Source organism: Aotus nancymaae, unplaced genomic scaffold, assembly GCF_030222135.1.
Source record: "Aotus nancymaae isolate 86718 unplaced genomic scaffold, 86718_ANA_hifiasm-v0.15.2.pri h1tg000040l, whole genome shotgun sequence".
NCBI lineage: Eukaryota > Metazoa > Chordata > Mammalia > Primates > Aotidae > Aotus > Aotus nancymaae.
In genome coordinates, this window is record NW_026988454.1 from 126,562,791 (window position 1) to 126,590,779 (window position 27,989).

Below are 27,989 nucleotides of genomic sequence, written 5' to 3' on the forward strand. Positions count from 1 at the left end.
AAATTATTCTCGATGTATGGTGCTAGAGTGCCTCTGCACATCATATGAGACCATGTTGAAGATATAGACATTTCATGTTTATTTCAGTAAATACCTAGTTCCTGATTGTCATACCCAGTTTGATGGGGGCTAAAAAAATTCTACAATAGGGGAGAAAACAAATTACCTTAAATTTTTAGAGCCTTATGAAAAATAGAGGCACTTCTTTCTGAGTCCTATGTCAGAAAAGAAATACTTTGTGAAGCTGGGATTAGATTCTGACTGCAAATTTTGATTGCTCATAGACTACATGGATTAGTGCCTAGATTTCCACAAGAGGATCTTGTCATTTGTCTGTGTTGGTCAGTGGCTTTTTTATACTGTCTTCACTGCAGGTGACCTGAAACACATCACGAAGCTGAAACCTTGGGGCCTTTTTGAGGTTCTAGTGGAGAAGTATGAGTGGTCTCAGGAAGAGGCAGCTGGCTTCACGGATTTCTTACTGCCCATGTTGGAGCTGATCCCTGAGAAGAGAGCCACTGCCGCCGAGTGTCTCCGGCACCCTTGGCTTAACTCCTAAGCCCCTGCCCAGCACCACAGCAGAGATCACACGCTGACCCTCTGCCCTTCCCCTCCAAGTATTTTCCTCTTCCCTTTTCAGGGTGAAGCTCTTCCTTCAAGAGTTTCTAGATTTTTTTTTAATCCACCATGTTCATTTGGGTTTGCTTACTTGACCCTGTGGAAATCCCCACAGCCATTGGGCATCCTAGGTGAATTTGGCCTTGGTTGGGCTCTGCCAAAGACTAATGGACTAAAATGTGAAACAGCCTCTTGCCCTGTACCTTTCCTTCCCATTAGGACATCCTTTAAGTTATAAGCATCCTTTTTGAAAAGAGCTATGAAGTTGTATGAGCCCATCCTTTTATTCATTGACTCTAAGAGTCAAATTTTCTAGTGCATATCCTATTGCCAGCATAAGGATGAGGAGGGGAAAGGGTGTTAATCGTGTGTACAGCAGAGACATTAAACTTGCTGTATCCAGGCTGCATCATCTTCCTGGACTATTTCTGTTGTTTTCTATGTTCACATTTTTTCCTGCAACTTTTAAACCGTCTTTTTTAATTAGCTATATGAACACCACATTTGGGTACCATTTCATCACTGTTCAAAGCACTGTCAGATTCCTTTCATCCTTTAATAGTTAAGATCTTTGAATCTTCAGTCTGATTTTTAATGTAAACAAAAACTGAACCATTGAATAGTAATTTCTGGAGAACCTCAGGTGTTCTATAAGCAGTCCTTTCCGATATGTCTTCTATTACCCTAAGACCAGAGTTACTTTGATTGACTGTTTTATTTTTTGTTTTTGTATCCGTGGCTGGCACTTTACTCATTTCACTTGAGTTTATTGCCCCATAACTAAAGGATCAGGATGACTGCAGAATGGAGATCTAGGTTTCAGGGCTTTCCCATTTAAGAAAAATAGATCTTGAGATTCTGATTCTTTTCCAAACAGTCCCCTGCTCTCATGTACAGCCTTTTCTTTACCTTATCCAAAATTCTGGCCTTGAAGCAGTTTTCCTCTGTGGCTTTGCCTTTCTCATTTTCTCAGAGGCTCGGGGTCTTTAACCCCAAACGAAAGAACCACGGGGAGGGTGGGATGGTACTGTTTTCTGTTGGTTTGGTTTTTTGGTTGCTTGGTTTTTTAAGATTAGCCATTCTCTGCTGCTATTTCCCTGCGTAATGCCAGTTTTTAACCATAATTTTGACATGATTGAGATGTACTTGAGGCTTTTTTGTTTTAAATGAGAAAAGACTTTGCAATTTTTTTTTTTGGATGAGCCTCTCCTAGACTTGACCTAGATATTACATATTCCTCCAGTAATACTGAAGAGCAAAAGAGGAGCAGGACTGGGGTCACAGCCACTTCTTTAGCATGGACCAAGTGGGCCTTGGAGATTACAGCATTCTTGAAGCGGCTATAGGACTTGAATTTACAGAAAGCCACAGAGGTGCAACTTGGCTCTACTACTAGCAAGCTACCAGTGAGACTGTTGGGTAACCGCCTTTCCATATGGGAGATTGGAATCTACTTTGTCATTTATCCACCAACAATGACAAAGGAAAAGTGGTGCCGTTATGCAGTCCTTTTAACTCATAAACATATCACTCTGAGTAACTGGCCAGCCATTCATCGGATCCTTCATTGGGTACTCCTAAAATCAGACATGTTCCTGTAGAAAGAATTTTAAGTTAGGCTTTCTATGCACCTTTCAAGAATCAAGAGAAGATTGTATCAAATAACGGCAGGGAAATCCTTCAGCAATTCTAATCCACTTTGGGTTTTCTGCTGTTTTTACATCTAAAGCAATAGACTAGAACTGAATTCTCTTCTACATTGTAAAATCACAATTGTGGAATTACAGGAATTCTGGTGATGATATTAAGGTGAATTAAAAACCACGCAAAAGGCCCTATTTTAACAGTTGGTGTGACAGTAAATTTTAATAAAGAGAGAGAACCTGTAACTTCATTTTGGAAATGCTCCTCCACCAAATAAGGGCTTTTCCCCCTATTGTTTAAGGAGCCAGATAGATTGAAAGATGTGGAAACAGGCAGCTGTAGAACTTGATCTTCCAAGTACCCCATGTACTGTTATTGAGCTTAATTATAATACTGTCAGATTGCCGTGATCTCACTAAAGGATTTCTATTTGCTGTCAGTTAAAAATAAAGCCCTGAATACATTTTTATTCTTTCTACTGAGTGCATTGTCTGTTTTCTTTGTAAATGCAGTACAATAAATTATTTAATAACCTACATGTTTCCAAAAGATCTCTGTTCATTTGTTGCCCAAGTTGGTCTGCCCTTAGCAGTTGCCCTTGCCATTTTGTGGGGTTCATAGTTTTGCTTCTAGCTTTAAATTGGGAGTGGGATAGAATTAACAGAGCCAAATTAACATTTGTGGAATACTGTTTTTCGGACTTTTTTTTTTGAAAATTGCTTCTCCCTACATCCAATAGCACTTTTTTTCAGAAGATTTTCTCAAATTATAAATGCACAGTATGTGCAAAATTCAGAAGACTTAGAGATATAAGCTCTTACTAAGGCAGTGGCATGATGTATTACACAGGCTTATTTCTTCATTTCTCAGATAGATTGTTGAACTGGGCCAGAGAGCACATTTTTGAGGCATTTTAAAAAGTAAATATTGCCTAACTTACCTGGACAGCTAGCAGAATGGTCGGACTGTTTTTCTGTATATACAGTGTATGAACAGGCCTCTTCCATTATAAATTGCTAGTTTGCGCCCTGCCCCCACCACAGGAATATTGTTATAATTTGCTTATTGGATTACTAATGAGGTCATAAACTTGTTTTCATAGGTATTTGCATTTTTTTGATTATTTGTAAATTGTCTGGCTTTCTGTTGGAGTGCTTCCTTATTTGCTGACTTGGTCAGGACTTATATACTAGAGATAATTTATTACTTTTTGCTTTATACACTTGTCTAGTTTTTAAATGGCTTTTCATTTTTGTGGTAGTTTTTAGTGTTATTCTGTTCATTGTCCTTCCCCACCTACACCTGAACTACGTAAATTGTTCTAGTTAATTTGTTTTAATTGTGCAATACTTAGAACACATTTAGTGTTTTCATAATGTTACAATGTAACTTATTGGGATTCATTAAACCAGTATGTTTACCAGACTGAGGAACCTAGGCAGGCCTCCTACACCTGGTGTTAAATGTCTGAACCTAGAATTCCCAGAGTTTGGGGAAACCTTAGTGCTGTTACAGGACAGCTGGTAGCTATCTCAAAAGAGCCAACAAGCAGCTGGGTTTATAGCCCCCTTTAATTTTGAGCTGGCTGGGCTCTACGTGTCCACAGGGAAACTATTTAGCTGCTACAGAGCTGTCCCACCTTGTAAGTGGACTTCGTTACTGCCCATTCTTTTCCTTTGAAACTGTAGTCTTTCTATTTAGCCTTATAAGGAAACCACTTTGCCCTTAGATTATTGTATCACGGAAAATTGGTGATTTGCTGATAATAGAATCTGAACTTGTATTTGCTTTAAAATAAGGCCTTATGACTGGGTGCAGTGGCTCACACCTGTAATCTCCACACTTCGGGAGGCCAACACAGGAGAAACACTTGAGCCTAGGGCTTCAAGATCAGCCTGGGCAACATAATGTCTCTATAAAAATTTAAAAATTAGCCTGGTGTGTTGGCTGACACCTGTAGTCCCAACTACTCAGGCCGAGGCAGGAGGACTGCTTGAGCCCAGGATTTCAAGGCTGCAGTGAGCTATGATCATGGCACTGCATTCCAGCCTGGGCAACAGCAGCTCGAGACCATCTCTACAAATTTTTTTTTTTTAAATAAGGACTTAAGGCACCAAAGAAGCTTGAATAGTGCCTTGGGAGTTAGTAAAGCATTGATAGCATAAAGCTCTTTAAAAAATCTTCAGACTTAATGTAGAAAGGTGACTATAGGCTGGGCGCAGTGGCTCATGCCTGTAATCCCAGCACTTTGGGAGGCTGAGGTGTGCGAATCACCTGAGGTCAAGAGTTTGAGACCAATCTGACCAACATGCCAAAACCCCGTCTCTACTAAAAATATAAAAATTGGCCGGTCATGGTGGTGGGTGCCTGTAATCCCAACTACTCGGGAGGCTGAGGCAGGAGAATTGCTTGAACCTGGGAGGAGGAGGTTGCAGTGAGCCAAGATCGCACCATTTCACTCCAGCCTGGACAACAGAGTGAGACTCCATCTCAAAAAAAGGTGACTATAAACCAGAGGCCAACTGAAAAGGAAGTTCGTTTTTACGTTGCTAAAGACATTAACGTTGGAGGATTGGGCAGGTAGACTCCAATAAAATAAAAGTTACGGAGTTTTGGCTGGGTGCAGTGGCTCATGCCTGTAATCCCAGCACTTTGGGAGGCTGAGGCAAGTGGATCACCTTAGGTTAGGAGTTCGAGATCAGCCTGACCAACATGGTGAAACCCCATCTCTAAAAAAGTTTTAAAAGTTGGAATTTTAAAACTACCTGTGTAAATATGTTTAAGTCCTTGCAAAAATATTAATCCACACCAAGCCCATGTGATACAAGAGAAATATCCCAGTTAAAAGGCCAGGAAATTTAAGATGTTAAGTGTTTAGAAATTTCGGACCGGGCACCGTGTCTCCTGTGTAATCCTAGCACTTTGGGAGGCCAAGGCTGGCGGATCATTTGAGGTCAGGAGTTCGAGACCAGCCTGGCCAATGTGGTGAAACCCCATCTCTACCAAAAATTTAAAAATTAGCCAGGTGTGGTGATGTACACCTGTAATCCCAGTTACTCAAGAAGCTGAGGCAGGAGAACTGCTTGAACCTGGGAGGCAGAGGTTGCAGTGAGTAGAGATCATGCCATCGCACTCCAGCCTGGGCAACAAAGCAAGACTCTGACTCAAAAAAAATTTTTTTCAACCAAGGAATTAAGTTTTTTGTTTGTTTGTTTGTTTTAAGATGGGGTTTCACCATATTTGTCAGGCTGGTCTCAAACTCCTGACCTCAGGTGATCCACCTGCCTCAGCCTCCTAAAGTGCTGGGATTATAGGCGTGAGCCACCAGGCCCAGCAAGCAAGTTTACTTTAATCTAGTTATGTTTACAGGCTGCACCATTTCTTGTAGGAGAGTTTCTAATATGTAGATGTTCAATTTGATTTTATATCCTTCCAAGTTCACTTTTTAAAATAATCTCTGCCTGTTGTCTTTAATTTAGATCTAGCTTTTGCCCATTTTAGTACAAAAACAAGCATTGCCCTCCAAATGGCAAAATTAGACTGTTTATACAAGTGCATCAGCTGCCTGCACCACTTCCTGGTGGATGTTAAAGGATTCAGGTTCTGATGACCTCTCCATTCCTTACCGTCCTCTGAGCAGGAATAAAAAAACAAAATATGAGAACGGAGAAGCAAAAAAACCCCTACACCTCACCCTAAAATGACCCAGCACACATCCAATCACCTCTTCTTCAGTAGCCCTCTTAGAGTTGGTTGGTGTGTGTGTGTATGTGTGTGTGTGTGTGTGTGTGTATTTCTATGTGTGTGTAAAAGCCATCAGACAGACCTGGAGAAAAGGCCCCTACAGAGGGACCCATTTACCCCTCTTGCTTTACAGAGGAGAGGCCTCAAGAAGTGCTGCGTGGAGCTAAAAAGAGGACTTGGGTCCCCAGCAGGTGAGCACTCCTTACACTGCTCAGCCTCTGAATATCTTTGATGTGGGTCATTGCAGTTCTGCTTCACCTGAAAGAGTACAGTAGGAGGTCTTGTCTCAGGAGACTGTCCGGTTTTAGTGTTACAACAAAAGGCTTCAGGCTTCAGGCCTAGAGCATCCAGGAACAAGGAAACTTGGAAGAACAAGTTCTTAACTGAAGAATTCAATTCCCTAGTTTTCCATTGTCTGAGAAATAGATGACCTGTGGTATAAGAAAAACAAAAGAACAAAAGATTGCAAGAGTTTAAAATTAAGTCATTTTCAAAACCAATATAGGCTGGGCGTGGTGGCTCACGCCTGTAATCCCAGCACTTTGGGAAGCCCGGCCGGGTGGATCATTTGAGGTCAGGAGTTCAAGGCCAGCCTGGGCAACGTAATGAAATCCCGTCTCTACTAAAAATATAAAAATTAGCCGGACATGGTGGTGCTCGTCTGTAATCCCAGCTACTCAGGAGGTTGAGGCAGGAGAATCGCTTGAATCTGGTGGACGAGAGGTTGCAGTGAGCCGAGATCGAGCCATTGCACTCCAGCCTGGGCGACAGATTGAGATGCTGTCTCAAAAAAAAAAAAAAAAACACTTCCCTATGTATGCTTAAATTTTGACTTCAGTTCTACCTAGAAATGCGAATTTCCCCATCATGTGTAAGATAGTACTGACTGTCATTCAAGTAAAAACTTGGGTCTTCTAAAATGTAATATGAAAAAAAAAGACAAACATAGAGGTGTGGTTGCCTTTTGATGCACTAATTCCACTTGGGAATTTATCAACAGAAGCAAAAAGTTTTATCTATGATAGCAAAACTAAATGTCTAATAACCAAAATCTGGTTTGAAAAATGGTACACCAGGCCAGGCGCGGTGGCTCATACCTGTAATCTCAACACTTTGGGAGGCTAAGGCAGGAGGATGGCTTGAGCCCAGGATTTGGAGACCAGCCTAGACAAGACAAAACATTGTTTCTATATCAAACAAAACAAAAGAAAATTATTATAGTTGGGCAGGAGGTATGTACCTGTAGTCCCAGCTATTCAGGAAGCTAAGGTGGAAGGATGGCTTGAGCACCAGGAGGTTGAGGCTTCAGTGAGCCATGATTATGCCACTGCACTTCAGCCTGGGAGACAGAGCAAGACCCTGTCTCAAAAAAAAAAAAAAAAAAAATTGTGGTACACCAGTGCTGTGGAGTTTCTGGCTTTGAAAAACTTTAATAATAAACATTGCAAAAATATTTTTAAAAAGGTTATGCTCTAATGCTTTTCTATTCAAAGTGAGCAGACCATCACCTAGGAGCTGGTTAGAAATGCAGGGTCTGCGGCCCCAGACCCACCCAACCAACTAAATCAGAATCTGCTTTTTTTTTTTTTGAGAAGGAGTACTGAGAATGAGCTCTGCCACACAGACCCCCACCCAGGTGGCGCTGAAGGAATTGAGAAGCAGACACCCAGACAGAAGAGCAAAGTGGGTCTATCGGGGGGCCAACAGCCTTCCAAGCTGAGAGCCTCAAGGGCTGACAGCATTCTGGGCTGAGGGCCTTGAGCAGCCTCTGACCCACATATTTATTCTCTCTGAACAACTGATTATTATTAACAAACAGATGTTTGGCATTTTCTCAAAACACAAAAATATACCAAGTAGGCAGCTGGTGCCTGCTTACCACTGATCACAGACAAACTAAAAAGTATTCTTCATGAGGCAGCCATGGGGACAGGGTCAGATGTCCTGCGCTTAAAGAATTGTTTTAACCAGTGTATAATATTTATGTATTGTCCTAGCCACTTTAGAACGCCCCAAGTAGTTTTCTACTTTGTTGGGGGGGTGGGATGGCTAGGTTTTCCTTGCCATCATTCTTCCTAGCAAACAATATATTTTATCATACATTCAGCATTTCTCAGCAATCATACACTCAGCATTTTTCAACAATGGAGTTTCACTCCTGTCGCCTAGGCTGGAGTGCAGCGATGTGCTCTCGGCTCACTGCAACCTCCGCCTCCTGGGTTCAAGTGATTCTCCTGCCTCAGCCTCCTGTGTAGCTGAGATTACAGGTGAGCATCACCACACCCAGATAATTTTTGTATTTTTGGTAGAGACAGGGTTTCCCAATGTTGGCCAGGCTAGTCTCCAACTCCTGACCTCAGGAGATCTGCCTGCCTCAGTCTCCCAAAGTGGTGGGATTACAGGCGTGAGCCACTAGACCCAGCAGAATCTGCATTTTAACAAGATCCCCAGATGACTGTCTACACACTGAAGTTTGAGAATCATGCTCTAATTAAAGTGTGGGAGGTGGAGGTCACAATTTTATTTATGATTATTTTAAAAGTATATGTGGTCAAGGATTGGAAGGTACTTTGCAAAAATAAAAACAGCTTAAATGGAGATAAACCCTCCTCCCCACACAACATGCCTGGTCAGCTCTAGGTCCTCAAGGCAGCTGTTAGGGAGGCGACACTGTTGTGGGGTTTCTTTTTCTTTTTTAAATACATTCCTGAATGTTCTTGTTAAATCACATTTAACAAATGTTTGGACACTTAAAAGATAAATTACTGAGGGCCGGGCGCGGTGGCTCACGCCTATAATCCCAGCACTTTGGGAGGCTGAGGCGGGTGGATCACGAGGTCAAGAGATCGAGACCATCCTGGTCAACAAGGTGAAACCCCGTCTCTACTAAAAATACAAAAAAAATTAGCTGGGCATGGTGGTGTGTGCCTGTAGTCCCAGCTACTCGGGAGGCTGAGGCAGGAGAATTGCTTGAACCCAGGAGGCGGAGGTTGCGGTGAGCCGAGATCGCATCATTGCACTCCAGCCAGGGTAACAAGAGCGAAACTCCGTCTCAAAAAAAAAAAAAAAGATAAATTACTATGTTGTGCTTCTTTTTGAACCAGACATTAAAAGTGGTTAGCCGGGTGTGGTGGCTCATGCCTGTAATCCAAGCACTTTGGAGGCCAAGGCGGGCGGATCACCTGAGGTCAAGAGTTCAAGACCAGCCTGACCAACATGGTGAAACCCTGTCTTAAAAATAAATAAATAAATAATGAAAAAAGAAAAAAAAGGAAAAAAAATTATTTAAAAAAAAGTGGTTAACTTACTGTTTTTCTTTTTGCCTCGGCTATCTGGGAGCATAGAGCTAAATTTAATACTCAAGACAGTAATAGCATTAGCCTAGCTTTTTTGAATATTTGTTTTTCTCTCTATGACTTTTATTTTCTATTTTATTAGGTTTTCTAGTATGTTTCTTACAAATCACTTAAAAATTCTTTCTGAAAATAAGGGTCCAAATTACAATAATGACTTTCTAAAAAGAGTCTGCTCTTGTGTGCCAGGTTCCACAAAAGATGAATTTATGAAACTAACCTCCTGCCAGTTTTAAATTATTTCTTCTTTCCCTGATCTTTTCTGCCTCTCAAGACACAAGTAAGGCTGGGCACAGTGGCTCATGCCTGTAATCCCAGCACTTTAGGAGGCCAAGGCAGGCAGATCACCTGAGGTCAGGAGTTCAACCAGCCTGGCTAACATGGTGAAACCCCGTTTCTACTAAAAATACAAAAAATTAGCTGGGTGTGGTGGCAGATGCCTGTAATCCCAACTACTCAGGAGGCTGAGGCAGGAGAATTGCTTGGGGGAACCCAGGTGGCGGAGGTTGCAGTGAGCCAAGATTGCGCCATTGCACTCCAGCTTGGGCAACAAGAGCGAAACTCCGTCTCAAAAAAAAAAAAAGGCACAAGTAAAACTAAAGGCTTCCTGTTTTCGCCCCAGTGAAAGTCTCAGAGGTCAAGTAGCTCCTGCCCCAGTGGGGTGTTGTCCCTCTCTCCCTAAGCAGAATCACAGCCCTACAGCACAACCCCTGGTGTCCCACTGCCTGGGGATTCAGTAGGGAAGCAGAGAGCCCCAGCCCTTCTGAGGGGACGCAGACCACTCACCCGTAGAGTTACTCACCGACCCCTCAGCTCCTTCTGCTTCACACCTCCTCTGTAATGAAGGAGAGAACAGTATATGTTACTACCAAGCCTCGTTTTTAGGATAATTTCCTGCACACCACTCTATCTCCACACTACATCAGATTCCTCTTACTCTCTCAAGAAAGCTTGTACCTTTTTGTTCACATAACTTATCAGCTTGTCACTCTGTACTGAATGATTGTCTCCCTTACCAGACCATAAGCTCCAATTTAGACTTCACTTACCACTGTACTTCCAGTGCCTAAAGGCGTTGTTCAGCAACTGGAGCACAGTAGCTGTTATCAGTTAGGCAGATGCGTGATATGAAAAATGAATATGATTCAATGCAGTGGTTCATGCCTATAATTTCCGCACTTGGCGCAGTGGCTTACACCTGTAATCCCAGCATTTTGGGAGGCCAAGGTAGGTGGATCATGAGGTCAGAAGTTCAAGACTAGCCTGGCCAAGATGGTGAAACCCCATCTCTACTAAAAATACAGAAATTAGCCAGACGTGGTGGCAGGCGCCTGTAATCCCACCTACTCAGGAGGCTGAGGCAGGAGAATTGCTTGAACCTGGGTGGCAGAGGTTGCAGTGAGCCGAGATCCCGCCACTGCACTCCAGCCTGAGCGATAGAGTGAGACACCGTCTCAAAAAAAAAAAAAAAGTCTATAATTCCGGTACTTTGGGAGGCTGAGGAGGATGGATCCCTTGAGGCCAGGAGTTTGAGATCAGCCTGAACAACACGGTGAAACCCCGTCTCTACCAAAAATACAAAAAATTAGCCAGGCGTGGTGGCACATACCTGTAATCCCCGCTGCTCAGGAGGCTGAGCAGGAGAATCACTTGAACCTGGGAGACAGAAGTTGCAGTGAGCCAAGATTGCACCACTGGACTCCAGCCTGGGTGATGACAAAGCAAGACTGTCTCAAAGAAAAAAAAAGGTGAATATACTGGAAAGAAAGGAGAAAAAACTATCAGACCTGCTACTGTGGCAGCAAAAAAAAAAGAGTGGGGGGAGATAACACTTGCAATGTGCAGGCATTGTTAGTGTATTATATATGCTATAGCATCCTCAGCACAATCTTTTTTTTTTTTTTTTAAGAGACGGTGTCTCCCTATGTTGCCCAGGCTGGAGTGCAGTGGCTATTCACAGGCACGATCCCACTACTGATCACCACGGGAGTTTTGACCTGCTCCGTTTCCAACCTGGGCCGGTTCACACCTCCTTAGGCAACCTGGTGGTCCCCCACTCCTGGGAAGTCACCATATTGATGCTGAACTTAGTGCAGACACCACATCAGCATAGCACACTACAGCCCAGAACTCCTGGGCTCAAGCGATCCTCCCACCTCGGCCTCCCGAGTAGCTGGGACTACAGGCATGCACCATCGCGCCCAGCCATTTTTTTTTTTTTAATTAATCCATTAACAAGCTGGGTGCAGTGGCTCACGCCTGTAATCCCAACACTTTGAGAGGCTGAGGTGGGCACGAGGATTTTAAGAACAGGCTGGGCAACATAGTAAAACCCTCATCTCTACAAAAAAAAATTTTTTTAAGCCAAGCGTGGTGGTGTGGGCCTGTAGTCCTAGCTACTCGGGAGGCTAAGGTGGGAGGATCACTTGAGCCCAGCAGCAGATGAAGGTTGCAGTGAGCTGAGATCGTGCCACTGCACTCCAGCCCTGGCGAGAGCCAGACTCTGTCTCAAAAATATATATATAGTTCACTAACATAAAATTTACCCATTTTGGCCAGGTGCCCTGGCTCACACCTGTAATCCCAGCATTTTGGAAGGCCAATGTGGGTGGATTGTGAGATCAGGAGATCAAGACCATCCTGGCCAACATGGTGAAATCCCATCTCTATTAAAAATACAAAAATTAGTGAGGTGGGGAGGTGGGTGCCTGTAATCCCAGCTACTTGGGAGGCTGAGGCAGGAGAGTTGCTTGAACCTGGGAGGCGGAGATTGCAGCGAGCCGAGATCATGCCACTGCACTCTAGCCTGGGCGACAGAGCAAGACTCTGTCTCAAAAAAAAAAAAAAAAAATTACCCATTTAAGGTAACAACTCAGTGGTTTTTAGTGGTTTCACTAGATTGTGTAACTATAATTCTTTTTTTTTTTTTTTAAGATGGGGCTTCACCATGTTGGTCAGGCTGTTCTTGAACTCGCGACCTCAGGTGATCTGCCCACCTTGGCCTCCAAAGTGCTTGGATTACAGGCATGAGCCACCACATATCATCACTAATTCTAAAACATTTTAATCACCCTGAAAAGAAATCCTGTGCCCATTATCGGTCACTCTCATTTCCCCTCCTTCCTAGCCCCCTCCTAATCTGCTTTCTGTCTCTAAGGATTTGCTTATTTTGAATATTTTATATAAATTGAATCACACATGTATAAATGGAAGCCAGTTTTTTGTGTCTGGTTCCTTACATGTTTTCAAGGTTCATCCACATGATAGCAATTCTTACTTCATTCCTTTTTATGGCTTGATAATATTTCATTGCATGGATATACACATTTTATCTGCTCATCAGGTGATGCACATACGGGTTGTTTACACTTTTTCGCTATTATGCTACTATGAACATTTGTGTATAAGTTTTCGTGTGAACATTTTTCTCTTTTTTTTGAGATGGAGTCTCGCTCTGTTGCCCAGGCTGGAGTGCAGTGGCACAATCTCAGTTCACTGCAACCTCTGCCTTCCAGGTTCAAGCAATTCTCCTGCCTCAGCCTCCTGAGTAACGGATTACAGGCGCCTGCCACCACACCCAGCTAATTTCTTTTTCTTTTTTTTTTTTTAGACTAGAGTTTCTCTCTTGTTGCCCAGGCTGGAGTGCAATGGCACAATCTCAGCTCACTGCAACCTCCACCTTCCGGGTTCAAGTGAGTCTCCTGCCTTACCCTCCTGAGTAGCTGGGATTACAGGCATGTGCCACCATGCCCGGCTAATTTTGTATTTTTAGTGGAGACGGAGTTTCTCCATGTTGGTCAGTCTGGTCTTGAATTCCTGACCTCAGGTGATCTGCCCGCCTCAGCCTCCCAAAGTGCTGGGATTACAGGTCTGAGCTACTGCGCTCAGCCTAATTTTTGTATTTTAAGTAGAGACTGAGTTTCACCATCTTGGCCAGGCTGATCTTGAACTCATGATCTCATGATCCACCTGCCTGGACCTCCCAAAGTGCTGGGATTACAGGCGTAGGCCACCACACCCAACCTGTTTTCAGTTTTCTTGTGTATATACCCAAGAGTAGAACTACTGGGTCATATGGTAACTCTATGATTAACCAATTGAGGAACTGCCAGGCTGCTTTCTGCAGCATTTGCAACATTTCACATTCACAGTAGCAGTGAAGGAAGGTTCCAGTTTCTCCACTTGCTCACCAACACTTGTTATTATTCACCTTTTTTATTATAATCATCTTAATTGGTGTGAAATTGTATCTCAATGTGGATTTCATTGGCGTTTTTCTAATGACTAGTGATGTTGAGCATCTTTTGGTGTGCTATTTGGCCATTTGTATAGCATCTTTGGAGAAATGTCTATTCAAATCCCTTGCCCATTTTAAGCATTGGGTAGTCTGTCTTTTTATTGTTGAGTTGTAGGAGTTCTTAACATATTCTGGATTCTAGATCTTATCCAATTATAATTTGCAAATATTTTCTCACATTTTGTGGGTTGTCCTTTTACTTTCTTGATGGCGTCTTTTGAAACACAAAAAAATTTAAATTTTGATGAAAGCCAATTTATCTATATTTTTCTTTCTTTTTTTTTTTTTTAAAGACGGGGTTTCACCATGTTGGTCAGGCTAGTCTTGAACTCCCGACCTCAGGTGATCCACCCGCCTTGGCCTCCAAAGTGCTTGGATTACAAGCGTGAGCCACCACACCCAGCCTTATCTATTTTTTCCTTTGCTTGTGCATTACGTGTCATATCCAAGAAACTACTGCCTAATCCAAGTTCACAAAAATTTACACCTAGTTTTCTTTTAAGATTTTTAGGGCTGGGTGTGATGGCTCACGTCTGTAATCCCAGCACTTTGGGAGGCCGAGGTGGGCAGATCACGAGGTCAGGCATTCAAGACCAGCCTGACCAACATAGTGAAACGCTGTCTCTACTAAAAATACAAAAATTAGCTGGGCATGGTGGCAGGCGCCTGTAATCCCAGCTCCTCGGGAGGCTGAGGCAGGAGAATTGCTTGAACCTGGGAGGTGGAAGTTGCAGTGAGCCAAGATCGCATCATTGCAGTCCAGCCTGGGCAACAAGAGCGAAACTCGCTCTCAAAAAATAATAATAATATTTTTATAGTTTTATATCTTGCATTTAGGTATTTGAGTTAATTTTTGTATATGGTGTGAGGTAGAGGTCCAATTTCATTCTTTCACATATAGACATCTGATTGTTCCAGCACCATTTGCTGGAAAGACTATTCTTTCCCCCATTAAATAGTCTTGGCATCCTTGTTGAAAAATCTATTGGCCATAAATTTTTGGATTTATTTTTAGACTCTCAATTCAATTCCACTGAGCTACATGTCTGTCCTTAAGCCAGTCACACATCATTTGGATAACTGTAGCTGTGCAGTGAGTTTTGAAATTAGGACACATGACTCTTTCAACTTTCTTATTCTTCAGATTGTTTTCAATATTCTGGGTCTCTTGCATTTCTATATAAATTTTAAGATCAGTCCATCAATTTCCACAAAAATCCATCTGGGACTTTGATAAAGATTGCATTGAATCTGTAAATCAGTTTTGAAGGTATTGCCATCTTAACAATATTAAGTCTTCTCATTCAGAAATGTGAAATGTCTTTCCATTTATTTAGTCTTTAATTTGTTTCAAAAATGTTTTGTAATTTCATTTACAAGTCTTACACTTTTTTGGTTAAGTTCATTTCTAAATATTTTATTCTTTTTGATGCTGTTTTAAATAAAATTGTTTTCTTAATTTCATTTTTGGATAGTTCATTGCTAGTGTATACAAATATAGTAAATTTTTATATATTCTTGTATCTTTCCACCTTACTAAAATTGTGTTTAGCTTTAATAGTGTTTTAGTGGATTATTTGGATTTTCCATATACAAGATCATGTCATCTGTTAATAGAGTTTCACTTTTTCCTTTCCTAACTTTAAATTTCTTTTTCTAGCCTAATTGCCCTGATAACCTCTAGCACAATGTTAATAGAAGTGACGAGAGCCGACATCCTTTTCTTGTTCCTGAACACAATGTTTTAAAGTAGATATTTTTCTTCGTTTTTTTTTTTTTTTTGAGACAGAATCTCATTCTGTCACCCAGGCTAGAGTGCAGTGGTGCAATCTTGGCTCACTGCAACCTCCGCCTCCTGGGTTCAAGTGATTCTCCTGCCTCAGCCTCCCGAGAGGCTGGGACTACCAGCACCCACCACCACATCCAGCTAATTTTTGTATCTTTAGTAGAAACAAGGTTTCCCCACACTGGCCAGGCTGGTCTTGAACTTCTGACCTTGTGATCTGCCCACCTCGGCCTCCCGAAAATCATGTGGGATTACAGGTGGGAGCCACCACACCCAGCTGGTATTTTTCTTTGAATGAAGAAAAACCTGCCTCCTGCCGCCATGAAAATGAGGCTCAGATGAGGAAATTGAGGCTTAGAGGTTAAGTTGTCTCTGCAGTGTCACACAGCTAGTTAAAAATGGAGCCAAAACTTAAATCCAGTTCTGGCCCCAGAGCCCACATTCATTCTCCTCTGCCTCCTTAACCCCTGAGGAGTGGATCAGCAACGACGTCCTTGTGCAGACCTTCATTTCTGCTTTCATTGTTTCGTTCATGCCACACAAGAATGGAAGTAGCAGCGCAGGATTAGTGTTCTCCTTTTTAACAGGAAAGAACACTGAGGTAACGTGACTTGGAGGAACTGGGACTCAAACTTGACCCCAATTCCGTACTTTTTTTTTTTTTTTTTTGAGACAGAGTCTTGCTCCGTCACCAGGTGCCAGGCTGGAGTGCAGTGGTGGGATATTGGCTCACTGCAACCTCCGCCTCCTGGGTTCAAGCAATTCTCCTGCCTCAGCCTCCCGAGTAGCTGGGACTACAGGCGCATACCACCACGCCCAGCTAATTTTTGTATTTTTAGTAGAGACGGTGTTTCACCATGTTGGCCAGGATGGTCTCGATCTCTTGACCTCGTGATCCACCCGCCTCGGCCTGCCAAAGTGCTGGGATTACAGGTGTGAGCCACCGCGCCCGGCCCAATTCCATACTTTTACAGAAGACATGGGGAATTTCAGTGAATAACTAGATGTATTCAGAAAGGTTATATGGGTGTTTCCTCAAAGGTAATAAACAAAAAGAATAAAACAAACTCTGTATGATAGTAAGGGAACTAAAGCATGGAGAAAAAAATCTGAAAAGACTGAGGACAAGGTACACGGGATATAAAAGGAGTGGGACGAGGAAGGAGACGAACGTGAATGGACAGTTTGTTTAGTAAAGAAAATGTCAGAGGAACAAAATCATCTCTTTATAAGAAAACACTGTAAAGAGGATTTATGTGAACAAAATTACTTTTTGACAAAAAGAATCTCTTCTGAAAAGGAATCCAAATGGGTAATATAAAAATACTCTGTCCAGCCAGGCGTGGTAGCTCACGCCTGTAATCCCAGCACTTTGGGAGGCTGAGGCAGGAGGATCATTTGAAGTCAGGAGTTAGAGAAGAGCCTAACCAACATGGTGAAACCCCGTCACTACTAAAATACAAAAACTAGCCAGGCGTGGTGGCAAACACCTGTAATCAGCTACTAGGGAGCTTGAGGCAGGAGGATTGCTGGAACCTGGGAGGTGGAGATTGCAGTGAGCCAAGATGGCACCACTGCATCCCAACATGGGTGACAGAGCAAGACTCCCTCTAAAAAAACAAACAAACAACAATTCTGTCCATGTGGCCAAACAGATTTCAGGGTGGCTCTGCCTCGAGGCCAAGAGCTAGACAAAATGCCTCCAGAAGCTCCTGCTGGTGCTCCTTGGAAAAGCCTCCCTCACTGGAGAAGCCCTGGTTATACGGGCTGCTGCCGAAATCACTCGCTCCAACATCTCCTCACAGAGTTGCTGTGAGGATTAAATAAAAGTGACCCTTATATCACTCTTACACATGGAAGAGGCTCAGTAAACACTAGGTCAAATTTTTTTTTTTTTTTTCTGAGACAGGGTCTCATTCTGTCATTCAGGCTGGAGTGCAGTGGCACAATCTCAGCTCACTGCAACCTCTGCTTCTCGGATTCAAGCAATTCTCCCGCCTCAGTCTCCTGAGTAGCTGGGATTACAGGTGTGTGCCACCACACCTAGCAAATTCTTGTATTTTTGGTAGAGATGGGGATGCACCATGTTGGCCAGGCTGGTCTCAAACTCCTGACCTCAAGTTATCTGCCCGCCTCGGCCTCCCAAAGTGCTGAGATTACAGGCATGAGCCTCTGCACCCTGCCCTACTCGTTCATTTTTTCTTCTCTTTATAGAATCCTCAACAGATCCAAGCCCCAGCGTTTCCCTCTACCCTGCTGTGATGGGAAGAAATCTCCCTCTTCTCTCCTCCTTGGCCCAGCTCTTTCTAGTAATTTGTTTTTATCTTTAACCACATAACAGATGATTATCCTTCTCCCATCCTCAAAGAAGGATGAAGTGTTTTCCATCACTTCCTTATGAAGTGGGCCCTGGGCTTGGCCAGAAGGACCTGAGTTCTGGGCTCTTGTTGCCGTTCTGGGAACTTTTTTTTTTTGAGACGGAGTCTTGTTCTGTTGCCAGGCTGGAGCACGGTGGGGCGGTCTCGGCTCACTGCAACCTCTGCCTCCCAGGTTCAAGCAATTCTTCCGCCTCAGCCTCCCAAGTAGCTGGGACTACAGGCACGTGCCAAACGCCTGGCTAATTTTTGTATTTTTAGTAGAGACGGGGTTTCACCATTTGGCCAGGATGGTCTCGCTCTCTTGACCTCGTGAGCCACCCACCTCGGCCTCTCAAAATGCTGGGATTACAGGCTTGAGCCACCGCGCCTGGCCCGTTCTGGGAACTTCTGAGTGACTCTCCTTTCTGGGCTTCAAGTTCCTCATGTGGGAAGAGTCCTTGGTTATAGTGGACAGAAGAGTTTGGCTGCTTCTTCTAGTCCAAGGGCCAATGTGAAAACAGTTATGGGGAAAAGAGACTGGAGAGGTCCCTGAGGTGTAACAGGTCCCAGTGATGGCCATCTGCTGAGACCAGGCATCTGGGGATTCACAGGGGTGCAAGACAGGCCTTGCTCTCTGACTTGGGGAAGAAGTCTATGCTCTGAAAAAGCCCCTCAAGACTGGCAGGGGAAGAGCCCGATGAGAAACAGGAGTGGAAAGCACCCTAGGAAGGAGGGAATGAGAAGCAGTCAGGGAGGGCTTCCTGGAGGGTCAGCCACAGCTGACTTTTATTACTGACAGGTAGGATTTGGATGGGAGGGAACTGAAACAGGACAGACATTACGAGAACCCTAAGGCTGCCATTCCTCCAGGGATCTCGGGCTTCCGCCATCTGCACTCCAGGAGCTGTCACTTCTTCACCCTCATTGGGTTGTCCTCAAGGTCTCTGCCTTTCTCCTCCTTCCCCAGCAACTCATCCCCCTATTGTTTCCCTCTCCACGGAGCAAACTCCCAGGATTATTACTTCAAGACCCAGCCTCAGTGCCTCCTTCTAGGGGAGACCACACTTAGCCCCCAAGGCTGGATTGGGTCTCTCTCCCCTATAGCCTCTGGGAGTGTAGAGGGGTGAGGGGGACACTCCTCTATCACAGATTGCCTTGTCGCCTGCTAGCTTGCACCCCTCCACTGGCCTTTGACTTCAGGGAGGACAAGGGCCGTGTCCGATTAGTCTTGGTGTCCCCATCCTTTGGCCAGGGGCCAAGCCCCAGAAGACTGGCTAAGATGAACCCCACACACACCCCAGGCTCTCCAGGCAGGGGACACCGTTGTGGAGTCGGAGGGGGGATTACCTGTTCCATCTGCCTTGTAGTCGTCAGGGAGGAGCTTGTCCTGCCGGTAGCCCAACACGAAGGCCAGGAAGGAGAGGATGAGGGCGTCGCCAATGCTGAGGATGGCCAGCATGAAGGCCCAGCGGATGGTGCAGTGGCCCAGCGTGTACTTGCCCGTCTGCTCCCCACACATGCGCCGCACCTCACTTGAGTCCCAGCCGTCAGGGTAGACCAGGCAGCCAATCATTAGGCCTGTGGCTGAGGGGGAGGAAGGGTGCAGATGGCATCAGACTAGTTGTGCCCAGCCCACTACCTCCCACCTTGCCCGGCTGTTATGTTGTCACCTCCTTTCTCCTTCTGTTAACAGCCTCAGGAGGCAGGAGAGGCAGCCTCTACCACCCTTCTTGCAAAACACAGGTGAGGAGACGGAGGCTCTGAGGGCTAAAGCAACTGGCCCCCTGAGACCCATCGGTCCGGGTGGAGGCAGAGAGCTGAGCTCCTCAGCCCAGGAGGACTCTGCCACCGCACCAGGTGGCCCTGCCAGGCCCTCAGCCATTCTCCTCACCTTGGGCTCAACAAGACACCACCTACCGTGGCTTCAAAGCCCTCCAGTATCTGACCCCAGCCTAAAGAACTCATCAGTGCTGAGATGCACATTTCCTTTTCATACTTACAACATCTCTGAAATACGTGTAATAAGAAAGTGTTGGGCCATGGTCGGATTATCAGTATTTTTTGTTTTTGTTTTTTGTTTTGTTTTTTGAATATTTTGTCACAAACTGAATTCCAGTTGTTTTTGTTTTTATAGTACATAGAATAACAATGTGTCCTACAACTCAGGTATCTTAGATTTGATGAATACAGGAGGCTTTCCAGCCTCCCTGGCTGCTTCCTTCCAAAGTCTTCCACTGGAGCAAACGGGTTTCCTCCTCACCCTTACCCAGTACAGCATGTGCAGTTGCTACACGTCCCTGAATCTTTAATGCTGTCTCCTTTGCATATAATCTATGCACAGAAATATAAGGTAAAATGCTGGTCCCTAGGTCATGGTTGGGTTCAATAATCCCTGTCTTCAAAAGCACCGTTCCAGGTGATTTTCTCAGTGGGAAAAGTGGGGAAATACTAGACTAGGCTGCCTGGATTTCAAGCCCAGTTTGCTGCTACCTAGCTATGTGACTCAGAGCAAGCGGCTTGAGCTTTCTCTTTTTTTTTTTTTGTGAGACAGAGTCTCATTCTGTCACCCAGGCTGGAGTGCAATGGCGGGATCTTGGCTCACTGCAACCTCCGCCTCCTGGGTTCAAGCAATTCTCCTGCCTCAACCTCCAGAGTAGCTGGGACTATAGGCGCGTACCACCATACCCGGCTAATTTTAGTAGAGACATGGTTTCACCATGTTAGCCAGGATGGTCTCGATCTCCTGACCTCGTGATTCGCCCCCTCGGCCTCCCAAAGTGCTGCAGTTACAGGCATGAGCCACCGCCCCTAGGCATACTTAAGCTTTCTTTGTCTCAGTTTCCTCATCTATAAAATGGAGATGATAATAACCCCAATCTTCCTGTTGAGGTTACAGTGAGGTTCAAATGAGTTAATACTGGAAAAGAGCTTAGAACAGTGACTAACGCAGACTTGGCACTCCATGACAGTTGACTATGAGAGTTATGATCCCACCCTGTGCCTTCCTTGACTTAGTATTTACAGCTAAAAATTCTGTTGTCCCCACTTTCCCCCCAATTCTTCCATCCCCTTCCATCAAACTACCCCCCACCTTAGCTTTACTGGGGTGAAGCACAGACAGGTGACATAATCCAGGATGCAACTGGGGCAGCCCCAGGCACAGCTGCCCCTCGGGCAGGGGGTGCTCCCCTTGGTTGTGCCGCTTTCCCGCAGGTCTGGGGCTCCCTAGTACCCCACTCAGGAGCCCCTCAGAGAAGCACCTCTTCGGACCAAAAGTTACCTTCCCTGGACCCAGCTGGTTCTGCAAAGGTCAGGAGGTCAAACAAATGCACAGTAAATGGAAAGATCAGGGTCCCACCTAAATGTATTACGCTTCGATTGTTTTAGAAGAAGTTGATTTATATAGTTCTTTATAGATCACAAAATACTTCATGTACCATCTTGACCGTGACCACAGTTCTGTGAAGTGGGCTGCTTATTAACATCCTCATTTTACAGATTAGAAAACCGAGGACTCAGAGAAACCAAGTGACTTGCCACCCATCCAGTCACCCAGCTATGCCAGAGCCAACGCCTGAATTCTCCATTCCTGACTTTCCTGACTTCAAAGTCTATTCCCTCCAACCCCAGAACATGACATCTCTCCAAGGGGCTGAATGTAATTAGTGGTAACATTTCAGACCTCCTAAGTGTTCAGTGATAAACTAAGTGTTCAGGAAGATACCCACGGTGGAGGAGGGGGAGCCATCCACAGCTCCGAGGCAAAACCTATGTAGCCGGGCCTTCCCCACTTGGTGAGGCCAGCCCTCCAGTGCCTGGCAGGGCCCCTGGCTTAAAGGGCAGAGGTGAAGGTAGGAAGGACCTGCCCTTCCAGGTTTTGCATTCTCTCCATCACTTCCTCCCTTGGCCCCTCCCCTCCTGCACCGTCTTACTGTGAGGGCTTCAGAAAAGAGCCCAGGGCCTCTGACTTGGAAAGAAGGTATGAGTGCCACAGTCCCCTGCGAGCACCTCACCTGGTTCTGGGGACAGTAGGTGTCCACCCCAGTTGTGGCGTCTCAAGGCTCTAAGTAGAAGCCAGCACAGTGTTCTCAGGCCGGGTTACTTGCCCTCTCTGACTTCCATCCTGCCGTCTGCAAAGTACCTGACTCATAGCACTGTAAGGATTAAGTGTGATCATTTACAGAAAACACTACCTACAGTGTCTTGTACATGGTACACGGTCACTGCTATTGTTATTGACATTGGAGACAGACAGAAGCTGCCTCAGTGACATGGATGCCATTAGAGCTGCTCACGAATATTCCAGGTGCAAGGCAAGGTTGTGCTTCCTTGCCCCACTCTCTTGAGGTTAAGTGAGGCCGTCTGCCTTCCTCTGACCAATGACATGTGAGCAGAGATGTGTGGGCCACATCGCTTAGCTGCAATGGGAGACCTCCCAGAACTCCCTTCCCTCTGATGCGAGGACAATGATGGTGACTGATGCTCCTAGCGAGGGTCCCAGGAGAGAGCAGCAAGAGCAGAACCCCCACAAATCCCCAGTCAGCACAGATCACAAGCAAGAAATACATAAATCTTTGTTCTAAGCCACCAAGATGTGGGAGTGGTGTGTTACCGTGGCATCACTTCCCATGCTGACTGATAAAGTTGTTTTTTATGTTTGTCACAGGTACTGCGCACCTACCATGTGCAAGGTGTTTTACATGCATTCTATTATCCCATCTTCACAGAACCCCACTGAAGCAGGTACTGCTGCTATGTTCTGTGAGTGTGTGTGTGTGTGTGTGTGTGTCAGAGTGTCAGAGTCTGGCTCCGTCACCCAGGCTAGAGAACTATGGCATGATCTCGGCTCACCGCAACCTCTGCCTTCTGGATTCAAGCAATTCTCCTGCCTCAGCCTCCCAAGTAGCTGGGATTACAGGCATGCACCACTACACCCAGCTAATTTCTGTATTTTAGTAGACCTGGGTTTTTGCCATGTTGGCCAGGCTGGATTTTTTTTTTTTAACGTCAGCTGATGATAACCTTCATCAGCAACAAGGCCAGGCTGGTCTTAAACTCCTGACCTCAAGTGATCTGCCCATCTTGGCCTCCCAAAGTGCTGGGATTACAGGTGTGAACCACTGTGCCCGGCCACTGCTGCTGTGTTCTACAGATGGGGTACAGTGGACTGCTTGCTCCCCCCAGGATTCCTGTGTTAAAATCCTAACCTCCAGTGGGATGGTGTTAGGAGGTGGGACCTTTGGGGAGTGATTAGGTCATGAGGGTGGGGCCCTCATGAATGGGATTGGAGGGACCCCAGAGGAGAGGGGGCACAGCTGAAGGCTGGTCAGTGGATACAAAAGTATAGCTAGACAGGAGAAATAAGCTCGTGTTTTCTAGCACTGTAGGGTGAGTGTAACCAACAACAATCTATCATATATTTCCACATAGCCGGAACAGCAAATTTGAAATCGTCCCAACTCAAAGAAATGATAAATGTTTGAGGTGATGGATATGCTAATTACCTTAATTTTCTCAGTAGGAAAAGCTGAGAAACAACTAGACCAGGCTACCTGGATTTCAAGCCCTGCCTATATACATGTATCAAAATATCACACTGTAGTCCATAAATATGTACAATTATTCTGTCGATTAAAAATAATAATAAGGCTGGGTGTAGTGGCTCATGCCCGTAAGCCCAGCACTTTGGGAGGCTGAGGGAGGCTGATCGCCTGAGCTCAGGAGCTCCAGACCAGCCTGAGCAACATGGTGAAACCCCATCTCTACAAAAAATACAAAAATTTGGGCATGGTGGCATGCACCTGTAGTCTCAGCTACTTCGGAGGCTGAGGAGGGAGGATTACTTGAGCCTGGGAGGTTGAGGCTGCAGTGAGCCATGTTCATGCCATTGCACTCCAACCTGGGTAAAAATAATAATTTTTGAGACCCTCACTCAATAATAATCATCATCAATGCAAGTAAATAAAAGGGACCCCAGAGAGCCCTGTTACCCTCTTTTCACCACATGAGGATATCAAGAAGTCAGTAGTCTACAGCCCAGAAGAGGCCTTCACCAGAGCTCTCATGATAATGCCATGTTGGCACCCAGATCTCAGACCTCTAGCCTCCAGAACTGTGAGAAATGAATTTCTGTTGTTTAAGCCCCCTAGTCTATGGCAATTTGTTATGGCAGCCCTGACTAAATAGAACTAAGTAGAACTGACTAAGACCTGAGGCTACCAAGACTCATAGAAGACAAGCAGTTTGGCCTACCTGTGTTTCTAGGAGCTGGGACCACACCCAGCCTACTCCTGGCACCCAGAAACCCAATTAATCTTGTTAATCTGCAGCCCTACATTGCCCTAAGCATCTGTCCTCCTCCTCCTCTGCCCCTGCCCCTTCCCTGCTCCCAGACTTCTTGGCAACGGTAGCTAATAAATGGATGTATCACCCAGCTGCTGGATGTGGGACCCGCCCACTCTGCATCTCTCCCTTCGGCTCATTCCCCCTTCCACAGCATAGCAGAATGGAACATGACACCACTCTTGCCTTTCCCCAACGTAAATGTTGCATAAGATGTCACCTGGCCACCTCTGCTATCAGTGTCTCCAGCTCTGCAACCCAGATAGTGTCTAACTCAGATGGCCTGGCCACCCCTCCCCCTCCTGGCACTGTCTACTCACACATGCCACCTGTTGGGGGATGTTTCAGGGGAATGGGGGTATGCAGACAGCCCTGAGAATGAGAGAGATGGTTGTGTCTCCAGCAGCCCATAACCTTGATAAGGAAGAACAGCTGGCAAGTGTATCATTGTCAAACAAATGCACAGTAAATGGAAAGATCAGGGTCCCACCTCCCCGCCTCAATGTATCACGCTTCCTTCTATTGTTTTAGGAGGAGCTTATTTATATAGTTCTTTATAGATTTCACTCCTCTTTGGTATAAAACTGCTAAATCTTCATTTCTCCTTTGTTCATATATATATATATATATGGTGTCAATATATATATTAACGCAGCTGAATTTTGTATTTTTTGTAGAGACAGGGTTTTGCCATGTTGCTCAGGCTGGTCTCGAACTCCTGAGCTCAAGCAATCTGCCTACCTCACCCTCCCAAAGTGCTGGGATTACAGACGTGAGCCACCGCAGCTGGCCTTATTATTTTTAATTGACTATATGTGTGTGTGTGTGTGTGTGTGTGTGTGTGTGTGTGTGTGTGTGTGTATTTTTTTTTTTTAAATAGAGATAGGGTCTCACTATATTGCCCAGGCTGGTCTTGAGCTTCTGGCCTCAAACAATCTCCTCTCCTTGGCCTCCCAAAGTGCTAGGACTACAGGCATGAGCCACTGTGTCTGCCTCCACCATCATTCTTGACATGGCCACCCTTTATCTTGCTCCCCACTGCCCACCCCTGCCCCCACCTCTCCCTTATCAAACAGAGAGACTACAGAGAAGAGAGAGGTGGCAAGCAGATTTGCTGAGAGCTCTGAAACCATTTGAGTAGCCTGGGTGCAAGATTTGGAATCAAAGATGTATCCCTTCCGACTTGCGTGCTCAAAGACAAGTTACCCACTAGGAACCTTCTCTGTAAAATGGAGGAATACCCACCTCAATGGGTTGTGCTGAGGCCCTTCCAAATAATATATGTAAAAGTATTTCACAAATCCTTATACTTATGTAAATATGTGGCTCAATAAAAACATCTTAGGAATACATCTAGTTTCTTGAGAACTGCTGCCTTAATTCTTTCAGGCCCTCAGTTGCCCACTGATCTGCTATAGCCTTGGCCAAGTCTGATACTTTCAGCAGCAGATTCCTCATCTATAGTGGGGGGATGGATATAGATCTCTTGGGTCCCCTCTAACTCTGCAGTCTTGACTCTACATGTTTGGTGGTCTTGGATTTAGATGCCTGTCTCATTCCCCTTCTTAAAGATGACACCACTTCTCATTCTGACCAATGAGGTCAAGATGGTTTTACTTTAGTTTCCAATCCCCGGCACCACTCCTGGACAACTCACCAGCATGGAGAGTTTGTCTGTGGCCCCTGAGGTGGGCAGGGACCAAGGTACCAGAGGATGCAGCACAAGGTCTTAACCCTCTTCTCGGGCTACAGAGAACAGCAAGACCACTTGGCACAAAGACCAAGAAGCCTTTCTGGGCTAGGAGCAGGAAAAAGGCAGGGGAGGTCTTGCCTCAGGGCACAAGTAGCTGCCTACCACATAGTTTTGTCTTATTTATTATTATTAATATTATTATTATTATTATTAAAGATAGGGTCTTGCCATCTTGCCCAGTCTAGTCTCAAACTCCTGAGCTCAAATGATCCCCCCTCCCAAAGTGTTGGGATTACAGGTGTGAGCTGCTGTGCCCAGCCCCCACATAGTTTTAAAGGACCCTAGGCCAGGTGCTGTGGATCACTCCTGAAATCCCAACACTTTGGGAGACTCAGGTGGGCAAATCGCTTGAGCCCAGCAGTTTGAGACCTGCCTAGGCAACATGACAAAACCCCATCTCTACAAAAACACAAAAATATTAGCCAGACATGGTGGTGCACACCTGGAGTCCCAGCTGCTTGGGAGACCGATGTGAGAGGATCACCTAAGCCCAAGGAGGTCGAGGCTGCAGTCAGCTGAGATCATGCCACTGCACTCCAGCCTGGGCCAAAGAGTGAGACTCTGTCTCAAAACAAACAAAACAAAACATAACAAAAACAAAACAAAACCCAGGACCCTAGATAGCTTCCTCCACCTCACAAAATATCACTCCATTTGCTGCCTTAAGTATAGAATACCATAACAAGGAACAAAGACTTTCACTCCCCAATGAAAGAGGGGACTTTAGATGAAAGTTTTTATAGGTAAGTTCATATCCTGCATTAATAGCAACACTCCAAAATCAACAAGAGACCTTAGAATCTGAGAGCAGTCTTGGGGGGGAGGGAGAGAATGAGGACAGAGTTCTGGGCACTCTTAAAAAGAACAAAAGCCCAGAGGTGGGAGATGAAGGCATCTAGAATGTGCTTGACTGGGGTCACTACTTTGTGCTGGGGTTGGGCCCTATTCTCACATGGCCAACAATGGAAGCTTCCTTTTTTCTCTCTCTCACAGCTGCAAAAACTGACATGATGGCCTTGGAGTCAGGACAAGGAACTATGTGCTCCTGGGCAAGTCACTTCCCCTCTCTGGGCTCAGAACCTCATCTGTAAGATGAGAGGGTTGGACAGTTCCATCTCTTAGGTCTTTTCTGCCTCTGCCATTCTAATATTCTTAACTCCTCAGAATCTTCTGTAGAGTACTGAGTAGGACTGGGCTATGGGAGAACAGCTGAATATAAGGTCCAGAGCCCTGGGAGAGGGTGGAAAGGTGCAGCTGCAGCTGTGGCCCCGAGGTGGGCCCCTGCCTGCCCTCCCATCATCCCTGCTTACCGGCAGCCAGCTGCATCCATGCACAGATCTTGTAGACTGTGGCTGTGTTGCAGATGAAGAACAGGCTGAAGCAGATGATGGAGCCAATGATGAGGAACATGCCCAAGGCCACAAAGAACATGGCAGTCTTGAAGGCTCTAGAGGGGATGGAGGAGAAGTCTAGGGGACCGCCCTTGCAGATGAGCTCGGAGGACAGCACGTTACCCACGCAGTAGGAGAAAAGGCCGAAGTAGCCTGCTTGCGGTGTGTTGACGCTGTCGCCGATCCAGTAGGGTTGGATGAAGAGGGCCATGACCAGCACAGAGAAGCAGATGGTGAGCGTGCCCCACATCACACCCACGGCCCGCGCGTTCCGCACATAGTTGGTATGGTAGATCTTGGCTGCCTCCTGGGCCGGCAGCAATTTCGCCATGTCGAGGGCAGCAGGCCCTAGGCTGGGGTCCCGTGGGCTGCAAGTCCGTGGCTTTGTGGATGGAGGCCTAGAAGCAGGTCACCGCCCGGCTGGGTTTGGGCAGGAGGCTGCGGTCAGGGCACGAGGTGAGGTCCCTCCAAGGCAAGGGGAAGAGGCTTAATAGGACAAGGACAGCCTTGGCTTGGTCAAGGGAAGTTTGCCAGGTGCCTGTGTCCGCTCCAGCCGAGGCTGTCTCCAGTCTCCTGCCTCCTCCCAAGCCCGCCAGGGTCTCAGGCCTGCTGGCGCCGCCCTGCCCCTCTCCCTTCCGAGCTCACAGCTCCCGAGAGCCCCGCCCCCTCCTCCGTCGGCGGAGGGCGCCGTTTCAGCACCGCGG

General features: G+C 45.7%; 2 protein-coding genes across 2 annotated transcripts in view; one reads left to right on the forward strand and one right to left on the reverse strand.

Moving 5' to 3' along the window:
- Positions 1-2,798, forward strand: part of SRPK1 (SRSF protein kinase 1) — an 83,718-nt gene extending 80,920 nt beyond the window's left edge. The window contains 1 exon segment of the mRNA XM_012461594.2: positions 375-2,798. Coding sequence (XP_012317017.2) covers positions 375-559 — 185 coding nt within the window. The 3' untranslated portion in view covers positions 560-2,798.
- Positions 2,799-18,471: 15,673 nt separating this feature from the next.
- Positions 18,472-27,896, reverse strand: LHFPL5 (LHFPL tetraspan subfamily member 5). Its single transcript, XM_064360384.1, has 3 exons — positions 27,205-27,896; positions 19,147-19,383; positions 18,472-18,521 (listed from the first exon to the last, which is right to left on the reverse strand). Exons 1-3 carry the CDS (start codon positions 27,614-27,616, stop codon positions 18,472-18,474), a joined length of 699 nt encoding a protein of 232 aa, XP_064216454.1. The 5' UTR covers positions 27,617-27,896.
- Positions 27,897-27,989: the final 93 nt, after the last annotated feature.